The sequence below is a fragment of the Episyrphus balteatus genome, chromosome 4 (assembly GCF_945859705.1).
Source record: "Episyrphus balteatus chromosome 4, idEpiBalt1.1, whole genome shotgun sequence".
NCBI classification, from domain to species: domain Eukaryota; kingdom Metazoa; phylum Arthropoda; class Insecta; order Diptera; family Syrphidae; genus Episyrphus; species Episyrphus balteatus.
The window spans coordinates 48,998,088-49,011,055 of NC_079137.1; the positions used below are offsets into that span (position 1 = coordinate 48,998,088).

At 27.1% G+C, this 12,968-nt stretch overlaps 2 protein-coding genes across 2 annotated transcripts; one reads left to right on the forward strand and one right to left on the reverse strand.

The window, feature by feature from the left end:
- Positions 1-2,073: 2,073 nt before the first annotated feature.
- On the reverse strand, positions 2,074-7,613 carry LOC129918638 (caspase-1-like). Its single transcript, XM_055999261.1, has 3 exons — positions 7,390-7,613; positions 2,439-2,717; positions 2,074-2,356 (listed from the first exon to the last, which is right to left on the reverse strand). The coding sequence occupies exons 1-3, from the start codon at positions 7,559-7,561 to the stop codon at positions 2,124-2,126; spliced, it is 684 nt and encodes a 227-aa protein (XP_055855236.1). The 5' UTR covers positions 7,562-7,613; the 3' UTR covers positions 2,074-2,123.
- A 3,061-nt stretch (positions 7,614-10,674) lies between these two features.
- Positions 10,675-12,363, forward strand: LOC129918754 (caspase-8-like). Its single transcript, XM_055999468.1, has 3 exons — positions 10,675-10,896; positions 11,643-11,909; positions 12,014-12,363. The coding sequence occupies exons 1-3, from the start codon at positions 10,722-10,724 to the stop codon at positions 12,274-12,276; spliced, it is 705 nt and encodes a 234-aa protein (XP_055855443.1). The 5' UTR covers positions 10,675-10,721; the 3' UTR covers positions 12,277-12,363.
- The last annotated feature ends 605 nt before the right edge of the window (positions 12,364-12,968 follow it).

Here is a 12,968-nt window from a genome sequence, read left to right on the forward strand (position 1 = left end):
ACAACGGCAACACTTTCAGTTATTTTTTCACAAGCCAGAATTGGGCTTTTAAATGCCAGTTGTACAATCGTGGATCAGCCTTGGTTCAGGAATTTAACCCACCGATTTCGGCGGATTAGCTGCGGGTCAACGTCGGTTTAAGCATGAATGTGGCTATTTCTACATTTATGAACCTTGAACCAGAGCTAAACTTCAGCCTTGCTACCGATTTTAGAAGATAAAAGTTGCTGATCCACGGATTAAATATTTGTACAACTGGCCCTAAGCAATCTATCTTTGTCTTTTTCCTTTCTCTCATAACTGTTTATTAAAGAAGAAAAAACCAACCAATCAAATCAAATCAATTATGAGGAAAACAAAAGCATACATGCAACTTTTCCTCAAAATTGAAATGTCAAAATGTTTGGCTTAAAAGCCCAATTGTACACTTAGGTCTTTGACGATGATTTTGCTTTCGTCGGGTTCCAATAAAATGCACAGACCAAAGCCAGAGAGCATTGAATTTTTTAATTTGTGTTAACCATATTAATTTTTTTTTAACATTCTATAGGTCTGTTTGGGTATATTGTCTAAAACAGAATTTTTGTCAAAAATAATGTACAATACTACACAGTTCCAGAGTACCCAAACAGGAATTGGGTTATAAATGTTGAAAAAAGTAGAAATATTCCTGTTTTAGGCAGTACCCAAACAGACCTTATAATTTTAATTTAAAATTCAAGTTGCTTTTAGGGAGCTTGAATTTGGCGACGTCAAAATTACGTCTTCACCCCACACCCTAGATAAATAAATACCATGATACTGTGCTCACGATCTTAGTAATAATTCAAATGTAGTCAAATCAAACTTTAAGGCTTGTCCACACCGGAAGGTACGCGGTAGCGGTACGGGTAGCGGTAACGGTATTTGTATTAAAAAAGTTCTACATCTGAACGTTGATGTGTCAGTTTGGAATTTTTTTCATACAAGTACCCGTACCGCTACCGCATGTACCCTTCGGTGTGGCCAAGCCTTTAAGCAAGCTCTAAGCGCGGCGGTGAATGGCGTTGAGGTTAATCAATCGTTAAGCAACGTTGCTTAAATGTGTAAATTCTTAATAAACACACATTTTGTACTTAAAAGCTATTTAGAGGTTGTTGAACGTTAAACAATCTTTAAGTTTCTTTTATAAATATGGCTGTTAATTCTTATTTTTAAATTAAATTATTTGAATCAATTGTTTTTGAAATAATCAATTTCAAAGTCAAAATTTGTGAAAAAAATTTTGAAAAAACACATTGAATACTATTTTGATCAAGATTGGGACTTTAAATATGAAATTAATCGATGAAATAAACTGCCTCAATTATTTAATATCAAATTCTGAAAACCATATGCTTCTATGCCTTCTAGTTTTTGAGAAAATTGAAAATTAAAAAACTACCCTTTTTTTTAGATTTGTATATCTTAGCTGTTTTCGTGTTTTCATAAACATAATGCTTGCAAAGTATTATGCCCCCTTGCAACTTGGGCTCACTATTATAGGATTTGGGATGAGTGTGAGTCTGGCTGTAAACAAATTTTCTTCAAAATTAAAAAGTTATGTCGAATACAAATTTTGTACATACCTAACCTTGCCCATACCTCAAATCCTATATAGTGTGCCCAAGTAGGGGGGTTGCATCTCACTTGGATACGCCTTGAACTTCATACCTATACCATTTTTATTTGTTTTTAAGAATTCGTTTTCTTTTGAAATTTAAAAGTTTCTTCGAATCCAATAGAAAATTTGTACATACCCAAACTTGCCCCCACCTGAAATCCTATAGTGTGCCCAAGCAGGTGGGTTTTGTTTTTTGATAAAATTCATTATTCATTGAATTTTTATATAAATTAATGCTTTGAAGCAGTGAGGTGGATAAGTAAAAGTATGGCCCAATGTCTTTAATAAAGGGTTATAATATTGTACTAACAATCTTATTAATTTCATTCTTTTATCAAAAATTTCACAATTATTTTTCATAGGTATTATTACTTTGCATCTCACTCCTATAAGTAATTACTTATGAGTCTAGAAAAAAGATGTATACCTGATACTTTATTTATATAAATCTTTAAGTAAGTTTAGGTAAAAATCATTTGAATTAGTTATTACTAAATCCCGAAGTTATAAAAAATTTTTTGCTTTGAAAATTCCATTCTGGTTCTGGTTTTTGGATAAATCTAAAATTTGTCTTTGCTTTGCATATGTCTTCGACGTCTAGTGTTGCCATTTCCATGATTGAGATAATATCTTGATTTTTATATTCGCTTTCAAGTCTTGAACAAAGAGAATGTATAAAATAAGATCCATATTCTGTGCGATAAGCGTGCATGCCTGTGAAATTTTAAAGTTTTTATTATTATAAAATCTTTTAAAGTTTTATAAAAAAAAAAAAAAAAAAAATTTGGTAACCCACCTTCAGATGTAGCAAAAAATTTCGCATAATAATTAGGATATTTTATTAATTGAACTGCTCCTTCAGCTTTTTGTTTCAAAAAATCATATGACCCTCTACAGGTTTGCATAATTAACCATTTGAGTTTTCCATCCAGGGATGGAATATTGCAAAGTGGAATTAATATTGACTTTTGTGCTTTAATAATTTCAAGATCTGTTTTAACAAGATCGTCTTCAGATCCATGAGATAAGTAAGCAACTGCCACATATGAGTAGTCAGAAAAATCCATTTTTTTAACTAGAAAAAAATAAATAGTTTTATTTTTGTAATAACATATTTTTTTTAACACAAAGCAATGAAAATTAGCTTAAAATAGGATAAATATGACAATATTTTCAGACATGAGGGTCAAACAAAACTTCATATGACCATTCAAGGTCAACTTCCATTAACCGTTAAGATATTTCAATAAATGCAAAAAATGTTCCACATACTCCACAGTGGCTCTCTAGGGGCCGGTTTGTTCACACTCAATTATCTTTTAATCAAGGGTTTTTATATGGAATAATCCTTGATTAAAAGATAATCGACTGTGAACAAACTGGCCCTAAGTTGCACAAAACAAAACAAATTTAATAACTGACAAAATTAAATTCACACCTTTTTAATTTTGATTGTTTACTTGGCAATTTTTCAAATAACCTTAAAAATCGATCTTCTTCTTCCTTTTTCTCGGCGCTGTTATGATCTCGATGTCGAGGGGATCATAACTATCCCACGTAACTGCTTCATACTAGTGATCCGCCTGTGGGGTTCGCCGCGTTTACCTCAAAAATCGGCGGCAAATCTCCCGGTTTTGTATTGTTCCATTACTAAGGTCAACTGAATGCTGGTGTTTTTGCATTTGCTTGTACCAGGAGTTTTTAGGCCTATCTTTCTTTTTATTTCCTTTATTTATTTTTATTACCTTAAAAATCGATAATTAAAAGAACAATTGTCAAGTAAAAATCAAAATTTCATTGATACAAATTTAAAACCAAATTTTAAAACTTGGTACAATTTGAAATCCCAGTACTTTTTGTGCCAGCATAATTTTAGCATAGGATAGGAGAACTTGGCTCTTTTTTAACAGTTATGTTTTTGTTATGATCTATCTTACTTTTAAATTTATATATCTATCAAACTAAAAAAGATATTAATAAATAAAATGATAGACTGGGTCGCACGAACTTGCTCTTAGAGTTCAAGTTGCTAAAATGTTTAAGACTTTTTATATAGAAATTTGTTAAATAATGTAAGTATGTATATGAATAAAAAAAATTTTTAAAACATAAAATTCGTTTTCAAAGGAATAAAACATTATCTAAGATTAAATTGAGCTCCAAAGCAAGTAGATATGCAATTTGATTTTTCTTAAGAAGCATTTTTAGAAAAAATATTTTCAAAAAACTAATTTTTTGAAAAACTAATTTTAAATAAATTAATTTTTTGAAAAAAATTTGTAAAATAAAATTGGTATGGCATTTTGTAGAAATTCGCTCTCCCGTTTTCGAAAATTTGATTTTTCAAACTTTTTTAAAATTTTTTTTAAAAAGTCCAAAAATTATTTTTTTCAAAATTTTATTTCTTATTCATATTGAAATTATGTGAATGCTTCTGTATTAACAAATTCGTTGATATTGAATTAGTAGTTTGGCAGAAAACAGATTGAAAAAAAAACGGTTGTATGGCATGTACCGTTAATAATGATTTTCGAAAAAAAAAATTCTCATCAAAAGAAAGATCTTGCCTAAAAACTAATAGTGGAGTAACTAAAGCTCAAAAAATGGCAATATTAGGGAACCCGGCAGAAAAGCTTAGATTTTGATGATCTTTTTTTTCAAACGTAGGTAATTAAAAATACTTAAAAGTCTATAGATTAAAAATTGCCGGTGTTGCCGTTTTGATTTTTTAAATTAAATTTAAGATTTTTGCGAACAAAAAAAATTTTTTTCAAAAATTTTGCTCAAATTTCATAAATTAATTGATGCCAAGAGATTGTCTAGTAAATTCAAGGAACAAAAATATATGGGAGTGAGGAACAATCTTCCATCGTTCAAGCGATAGATGCAATTTTCTTATTAATTGACTTCAAACACAAAAAAAAATATTTGAGCACAACGGCAACACCTACAATATTTAAATATACATTTTTAAAAAGCCAGAAGCTTAGTCATATTTGTAAAATTAAAATTAAGTTAATTGAATGAAGGGCTTTTGAAAGAATGGCAATTGAACTCAGATTAAAAAAAAAAAATAAAAATTATTGACAAAATTTTAACATGTCGTTTTTAAAACTTTTTTCGTATTATAAAATGCATTTATTTTCAAATTTTTTTGGCCACATTTCTTATGATTTGAAATTATAAAAGGAAATGTCAAAATGTATTACTAGACCAGTGCCGATGCCTTCAAAAACATTAAAAAGTACAATAAAATCATAGTAGGATGAAACCCATTGGAAAAGGAGGTGAATATGATGAAAATTAAAGGAAAAATAAATTACGGGCGAGCCGAGTTCGGGAAGTGGGTGGGTTGAGTTTTTAATGGTAAAAAATGGTATATCTCGATTTCCGGCAAAACTACAAGTCCTATAGAAAAAAGTTGTATAACAAAGCTGTAGGTATAAAAAAGATCTACAACTTTTGTATCAACAATTTTTTCACATAACCTCAAAATTTATGTGAAAAATTCAAAAAACCGAGTTTTTGGTTTTTTATTATTATCTTTTTCAAAAACAAAAATTTTTCTACGAAATTTGGTGAAAACTTACCTTATTATGTCCCAAATACACTGTAATTTATTTGATTTAAAATATTAATTTGTTCACCTTATTTTGACTTAATACCAACAAAACACCCTAATTTTCAATCGAAAATTCACGTGTCAAAATATCAGCTTTTTTCAAAAAGTCGGTGGGCATTTCGTTTGTTAAAATGTCTATTTTCTGGTGGTGTAAAAAAAATTTACATTAGTGTACTATATAACATGTTTTAGTAAAATGCAAAAAATGAAAAAAACTAGAATTCGAAAAAATTTTTTTATCATTGTTTACAATTTTGGCCTATTTATTCAAATTTACACTCAAAAAACATAGGATTTCATGTAATATTGATTAATGTTACGGTTTTTGAGTAATTTAAGTGTAAATTTTAATAAATAGTCCAAAATCTTAAATAATGATAAAAAAAATTTAGAATTCAAGCTTTTTGCTTTTACCGAGAACATGTACTATGGTATAGTAATGGAAATTTTGTTTACACTATTGGAAAGTAGAGATTTTAACGAACAAAATATCCACCGATTTTTTGAAAAAAGCTGATATTTTGACACGTGAATTTTCGATTGAAAATAAGGGTGTTTTTTTGGTATTAAGTCAAAAAAAATTTAAAAAATAAATATTTTAAATCAAGTAAATTACAGTGTATTTGGGATATAATAAGGTAAGTTTTCACCAAGTTTCGTAGAAAAATTTTTGTTTTTGAAAAAGATAAAAATAAAAAACCAAAAACTCGGTTTTTTGAATTTTTCACATAAATTTTGAGGTTATGTGAAAAAATTGTTGATACAAAAGTTGTAGATCTTTTTATTACCTACAACTTTATCATACAACTTTTTTCTATAGGACTTGTAGTTTTGCCGGAAATCGAGATATACCATTTTGTACCATTAAAAACTCAACCCACCCACTTCCCGAATTCGGCTCGCCCGTTATTTATTTTTCCTTTAATTTTCATCATATTCACCTAATTTTCCAATGGGTTTCATTCTACTATGATTTGTTTTGGTTTCAAAAATTATCGACCCTGGTCTATACGGTTTATGAAAAAATTAAAAAGTATTTCATTTTCGAAGAAATTTTTTTTAATAGAAGTTTTGAAAAAATTTAAAATTTTTAAATAAATTTAAATTTAAATTTTTTTTTAAATCAATTCCTATTTGACTACGAAAAAGTTAAGATTGTCCCTGACTCCCTCATATTTTTTTCCTTAAATTACCTAGAGAATCTTTTGCTATCATTTGTTTTATGAAATTTAAGCAAAAAAAAAATGGTTTTGTTCAAAAAAAATTTAATTTTAATTTTAAAGAACAATACAGCAACATAGGCAATTTTTAATCTATAGACTTTAAAGTATTTTTAATTACCTACGTTTGAATTTTATACAAGAACATGATTAAATCTACCCTTTTTGATGAACCATTAAAAAGTTATAAAATCCCAAACTCAAAAACACAATCTTTTCATGTAAATCCTATGGGAAATAGAAATTTGCGATGCGGCGGTATACTTAATGTTAATATTAAGGGCTGAAACTTTTACAGTATTTTTTTTTCGTCATTACTAACAATATTTTCGGTAATGCTTTGAACAAAAAAAAAAAATTTTTTGAATCAGTCTAATACATATGTATGTATATACGATTTTTATTTTAAATTTGAAATCAAGTACATGCGACCCATTGGTGTTCTTTGTTGTTTCTCTACTTGTAAAAAAAAAAAAAACGAAAACAAAAGTATTTTGATACACATACTGAAAAAAGCTCAAAATTAATAAAGGCATACATACAAACATACGTGTATTTGTTTGTTTACCATATGACAACATATGCAAATTGTTCTTTGTTCTCTTTCTCTGATTTATTAGCACTCTATCAAACTGAAAAATGTTTAGGTACATGCGGTTTTTCAATGAGAGCTCTCAAACATTAAAAAATGTAAACAAAATTAGTTGAGCTACGAGCGAAATAATTGCCGGCACTTACATTTACATTTTATTGCAAGTAAAATGTTATGAATTTTTTTTTTTTTTTTTAATCTTCATACAAAAACAAAAATAACTAGGAATTGGTTTTAGTTTAAAGTTTGAGGACAGTCATAATAACAGTCAATGTATTCAAAGCACTTGAAAAAAAAATCGATAGTGACTTACTCTGTCCCATTACTTTTCTAATATCATTTTCAGAAGGATCATCTATGCGAGCATGAACTTCTGCTCCCATTAATGTAAAAACCCTTGTTAAATTGTCCGCATCCACATTGGATCCTTCTCGACCGTCTTGCATATTAAAAATTATCAAATAACCGCGCCCCGAATTTGCCATTTTATTTTTAATTCACTTTATTATTTCGAAGAGTTTGTTTTGATTTCAACACTTACACTTTAAGTACTGATGGAAATTTTAAAACATGTAGAAGAAAATAGCTGGCTGAATGTCATTAACGCAAACTTTGCCTTATCTTTGAAAGCTTTTTTTTTTTTCAAAATTCGCAAACAAATGGAGTGAATATTAATAAATTCTCATTTCGCATTAATTTCTTCTATACCTAATCGAGTGTGTATATGTTAGATCACTTTGGATATTCGCTTTAAAAATATCACAATAACATTTTTTATTGATCGTTTTATTATAGGTATGTCTTTTGTATGCAGTTTTTTTTGTTGTTGTTGTGATTGTTAAAACAGATAACTTTTTTTTGGAATTGTTGAAATGATAACGATAAACGATGTTTGTTTATGTAAAATGAAAACAATACAATGGTACTTTCCCAGTTAATTCTTATCATTATCAATCAACTAAGGGCTTTTCTAAATAAACCAGAGCTCTTAGCGGTAAGAAGAATTATGACTCAGCTCAGAATTACTTAAAGATGTATTAAAGAATTCTTAAAAATTTAACTTTCATTCTTTATTAAGAAGGATTTAAAGTAAATATTAAATAAATGACGACGCCAAAGATACGGTAGAAGGAATTCAAAAAATTAAGTGATTGTTAAAAAAAAAATAATAAATTTCGTTCCTCAAATGAAAAAAAAACAACTCTTTAAATGAAATTGAGCTATGCAGTTTAATTTTTTATAAAGATACATTTTTATATAAAAAAATGATTTTTATCAAAAAGAGAATACAGGTTGTGTTTATTTATTTCAAACAATCATTATTTACAAGAAAAAGCTAAAAAAAAATTATCTTTTTTATTTTCTCAATATATTAATTTTTTTATTTTAAAAGCTTACAAAAAAAATTATGCCATTCGAAAGCCAATATTGTAAAGAATAAAACCATTTTTAAATTTTTACAATGAGCAAAAAGTATTAAAATAATGTATTAAAACAATCATTTCTTATGGAAAAAGTGAAAAAATCACTTCGTCGGCACATTTACCTTGTTATCGGTCACTTTATTTCCTGCGTCGACTCTGATCCTCCATTTGATGCCTAAAAGCCTAAATTATCAATTTCCTTTGCACGAGTTTCCATAAGACTACATGAGTTTGTCAAAACTTTAAAGCCGTTTTTCTCAAACCTACAATTTTGCAGATTCGTGGGTTTGGCGTTGTGCCCACGACTTCCATCACCCGAAAATTCATTTTTTTGATATAACAACCTATAATAAATTTTATTCCTCCTGAAAGCTTATTCAGCTCAAAATATATATATAGATCATGTCTACAAAAAAAAACTAGAATTTTTTGAACTCGATCAATTTTCAACAAAAAAGGCAAAAAAACATATAATTTTATCTTCTCACGCTATTGAATCAATTTTTTTCAATGACAACCTATAAATTTTTTTATTTTATATCATGTGAAAGCTCATTATTTCACCTTTCATTTGACGTTTCAATCTTATTTCTGTGATCCCTAGAAAAAAAGTTAGAATTTTTTAAAGCCAACCATGTCGAAACTCCAAACTGAGAATACGGTACTTCCCACACTGGTGGCTGTTCATGATCAACAGATCTCCACAGGTGTTTTGAGGTATTTCGCAAGTTTTTAAATTTAACACTGTGTAGCTTTTAGTGAATGTACAGTTATGTGTGATATATAAAATGAAAGGTAATATCATCAGAATGCTCAATAAAGTTAAATCAAATTTGTATTTGCTTTAGATCAAAAGATGTAACCTTTTGTAAAATATTTTTTTACGGTTATCTCAAAATTGTGACTACAAAATTGATTGAAATTTTGCACAGATATAGTCCTGTTTATTATCTATTTAAAATATAAATTTCATACATTTATCTGTTGAAGAAAAAATAAAAAATCGTTAAAAACGGTCAAAAGACTTGGGACAAAAAAACTTGTTTTTCCCGTTATTCGGTCAAAAATCATTTACAAACACCAATTTTTTCTACGGTTATACACTACATGTTCTTTAAGGTTGACATTTTTTGAATACTACGAAAAATTAAAAAAAAATAAAAACTCACCCGAAAATACCCCAAAATAAGTAGGTGTTTGTTAAAAATTCATATTTCGAAACGCTGAGACTTTAAAAAAAATCCGTACTAGACCGTTAACTTTTTTTTTTATTATCTTTTGAATGACGTTTTTCAAATTGTCAAAAATAATTTCCTCTATCTATAATAATCACTACTTTGTCAAAGGTCTATCTCATGTTTTAGTTTTAGAAAATCATTTATTACTTAGTTTTGAAATTTTTTTAAATTTTTTCAATACCATTGTCAGTCTTGCAATGAATTTATCTTTCGATTAAAATAAAGTCAACTCTTTACATTGTCGCGTTTAGAAAATAGCCAATTTTTTGCAATTTTGTTTTACCCCTTTTTACCCTATTAAATGACGGAATTTTCAAAAATCCTTCATTTGGATTAAGCTTTAGGTTATTTTAGTCATTTTAGGACCCCTATAATTTATAACCGTTTAATGGAATTCAATACTGAAAAATGAAGTGTTCTATACAAAATCTATAAACATACTTCATATGGCAACTTGTCAAAATAAATGGGTTTTTAAAAGTTATTTACCGTTTTATACCATTTTTACGTTTTTTTAAAACATTTTTTACACATTATTTTTACACATATTTACACAAAAAATGTAAAGTCAGGTTTTTACACGAAATGACCCATCAGTGGATAGGTACTATACAAACAGACTTGGAGAAGCTCAATTTTTAAAGTAATTTATTATTAATATTAAATATTAATATTTAAACACTTGAAGTTGGATATAATTTAATTAGTTTTATATTTCACCGCTTGGAGTAGTTGTTAGTTGGCTGGAAAATATCTTAAAAAAGCAAACAATTTCGTCATGATTTAAGCTTTCAAAAGCACACAAAATTCGATTCTGATCTATCACTCGATGGGGTTTATTCATAAACATTAATTCATTCATTCATATATAGTAAAGTAACACAAAGAAAGATTGTAAACATTCGTCGTTGCTTTTACAATCTCTTAATAGTTTCATAGTTTATCAATTCATTAATCAACTAAATTATTAGAATATTTATAAAATGGGATATGTATTAATATTGAATAACGAACAATTTGATATTCAAAATAAATCAGAACGTAAAAACAGCAAAAAAGATGTATTGGCTTTGAAAAATGTTTTTTATAAATTTAATTGTAGCGTAAAAATTGTAATGAATCCAACATTAAAAGATATACATGACAATTTAAATGAATGTAAGTTAAATGTTTTTTTTTTCTTTTTTCTTTAAAGTGAGTGCTTTATTAGATATTTTAAAAGAATTTAATATTTTTTCTTGCAAACTGCAAATAGAATAGATATTCGATTGTAGTTGGCTTTGTTTATAAAACCACAATGAATATATCATAAGCTTTTGGAAACTTTCTGCTTTGAGATAAGCGAGTAGTAGGTGGTTAAGGCCAGATAATGTATTCTTAAAATAAATATTTTATACAGGGTTGTAAAAAAGAATTTTTTTCTTATTGCATTTGTTTTCCAATACAAATTTAAAAAACAAATTTTTATTGCAAATAAAAAATCTTTGCATTAAAAAAAAAATATTTATTGCAAGTGAAAAAAAAAATTAGCATTAAAAGAAAAAATGTTATTGCAACTAAAAAATATATAAATATTGAAAATAAAATATTTATTGCAAATAAAAATATTTTGCATTAAAAAAAATTTTTAATGCAAATTAAAAATGTATGTTCAAATAGCCAAAATTGTAAGACATTCGATATTTTGCGTTGAATTTTTTTTTTCAATGCAGAAAATTTTTTATTGGCAATACAATTTTTTTTTTAATGCAAAATATTTTTATTTGCGATAAATATTTTTTTTAATTTCAAATGCATTTTTTAAGTACAAATGAGACTTTTCTTATTTCTTCTAGCTCTTATATAGATTTTTTTTTATAATTTTATATTGCTTTTAAGTAACTTTTTGCAACTGTTTACAAAAGTGCTTATAGAAAACCTTAAACAAGCATCTTGTCTAGTTGTTGTACTAATGACACATGGATTGGAAAACGATCATGCCTATGCCAAAGACAAAATTTACAATATTGGAGATGAGATATTAAAATCCAAATCTTTTCAAGATTTTAAAGATTTACCCAAAATATTAATTATACAAGCCTGTAAAAATGAAGATAAAGATTTTAAGGCAAGTTGCGAACATACAAAACCTAAAGTCTACAATACTTTTCGTTACAACAGTTGCTTTGAAGGTAAGCGCTCTGAACTTTACATGCATAATGAATTTTATTAATTTTAAAAATAAAATTAATAAATATAATACAAATTGCTTAATATTATGCACTTTATTTTAAAGGTGGGAAATCACTTCGAGCCGATGGAGGAACATTATTTATACAAACACTTTACAACAATTTAAACAATTACGGTCTTGATGAAGACATTGAGAGTATAGCTAAACGAGTTAATAGAGAGTTTGAAAACGAATACAAGGATTATAAACAAAATCCAACAATTCTTAAGTATAATGGAGGATTTGATAAATTTTGTTTTGGTAACAATGTTAAGAAGACGTTTTGTTTAAAAGAAAACGTCAGTAAAAGTTTCGTTGTAGGATAAAAATAAAAGTTAAACTTGATCATGTTTTTTTATTAATGATGAATATTTTTATAATTACAAATAAAATGAAGATGTTTTCAATTTGAATTTTTTTGATTTTTTTTAACCCTTTCGGACCCAGCGTTACTCTCATGTAACATTTTTTTTTAAATTCGTAAAAAATATTAAATTAAACAATTTTTTAGGTTACGATGGCTTAATTGAAAGATAATAATGCCTAGTTACTGAATTATTACAAAAAGTTAGTCAAATATCATACCTTTAATTTTTTTTTTATAGAGAAAGGGACTGAAATTCACATTTTTTTTTTGCAAAAAAAAAATTTTTATATATGGTCATAATTAAAAAAAAAAAGATATAAAAAATGTTAATGCAGAAAGTGTTTTGTTTTTTTGCTTAGAAGAAGTAGCATACATTATAGTTTCATAAAAAGTTATTTTCTCAGTTCTCCGACTTTTTTTGGTGGTCATAGGCAGTGCATGTTACTTGCTACATGCATGAAAAAAACACATTAGTTTTGCTATTTATTATTTTGGAAAATAACTTTTTGTTATTCATATTTCTTAGTTGTGATGTTTTTGACCTGATAATACCGAAAAAACCATTTTTAAATATTGATTTTCATAGCTTGGGTTCCAAAGGGTTAAATTAAACATAATGTTTATGGTTAATATAAGGTTAATAATTTATTT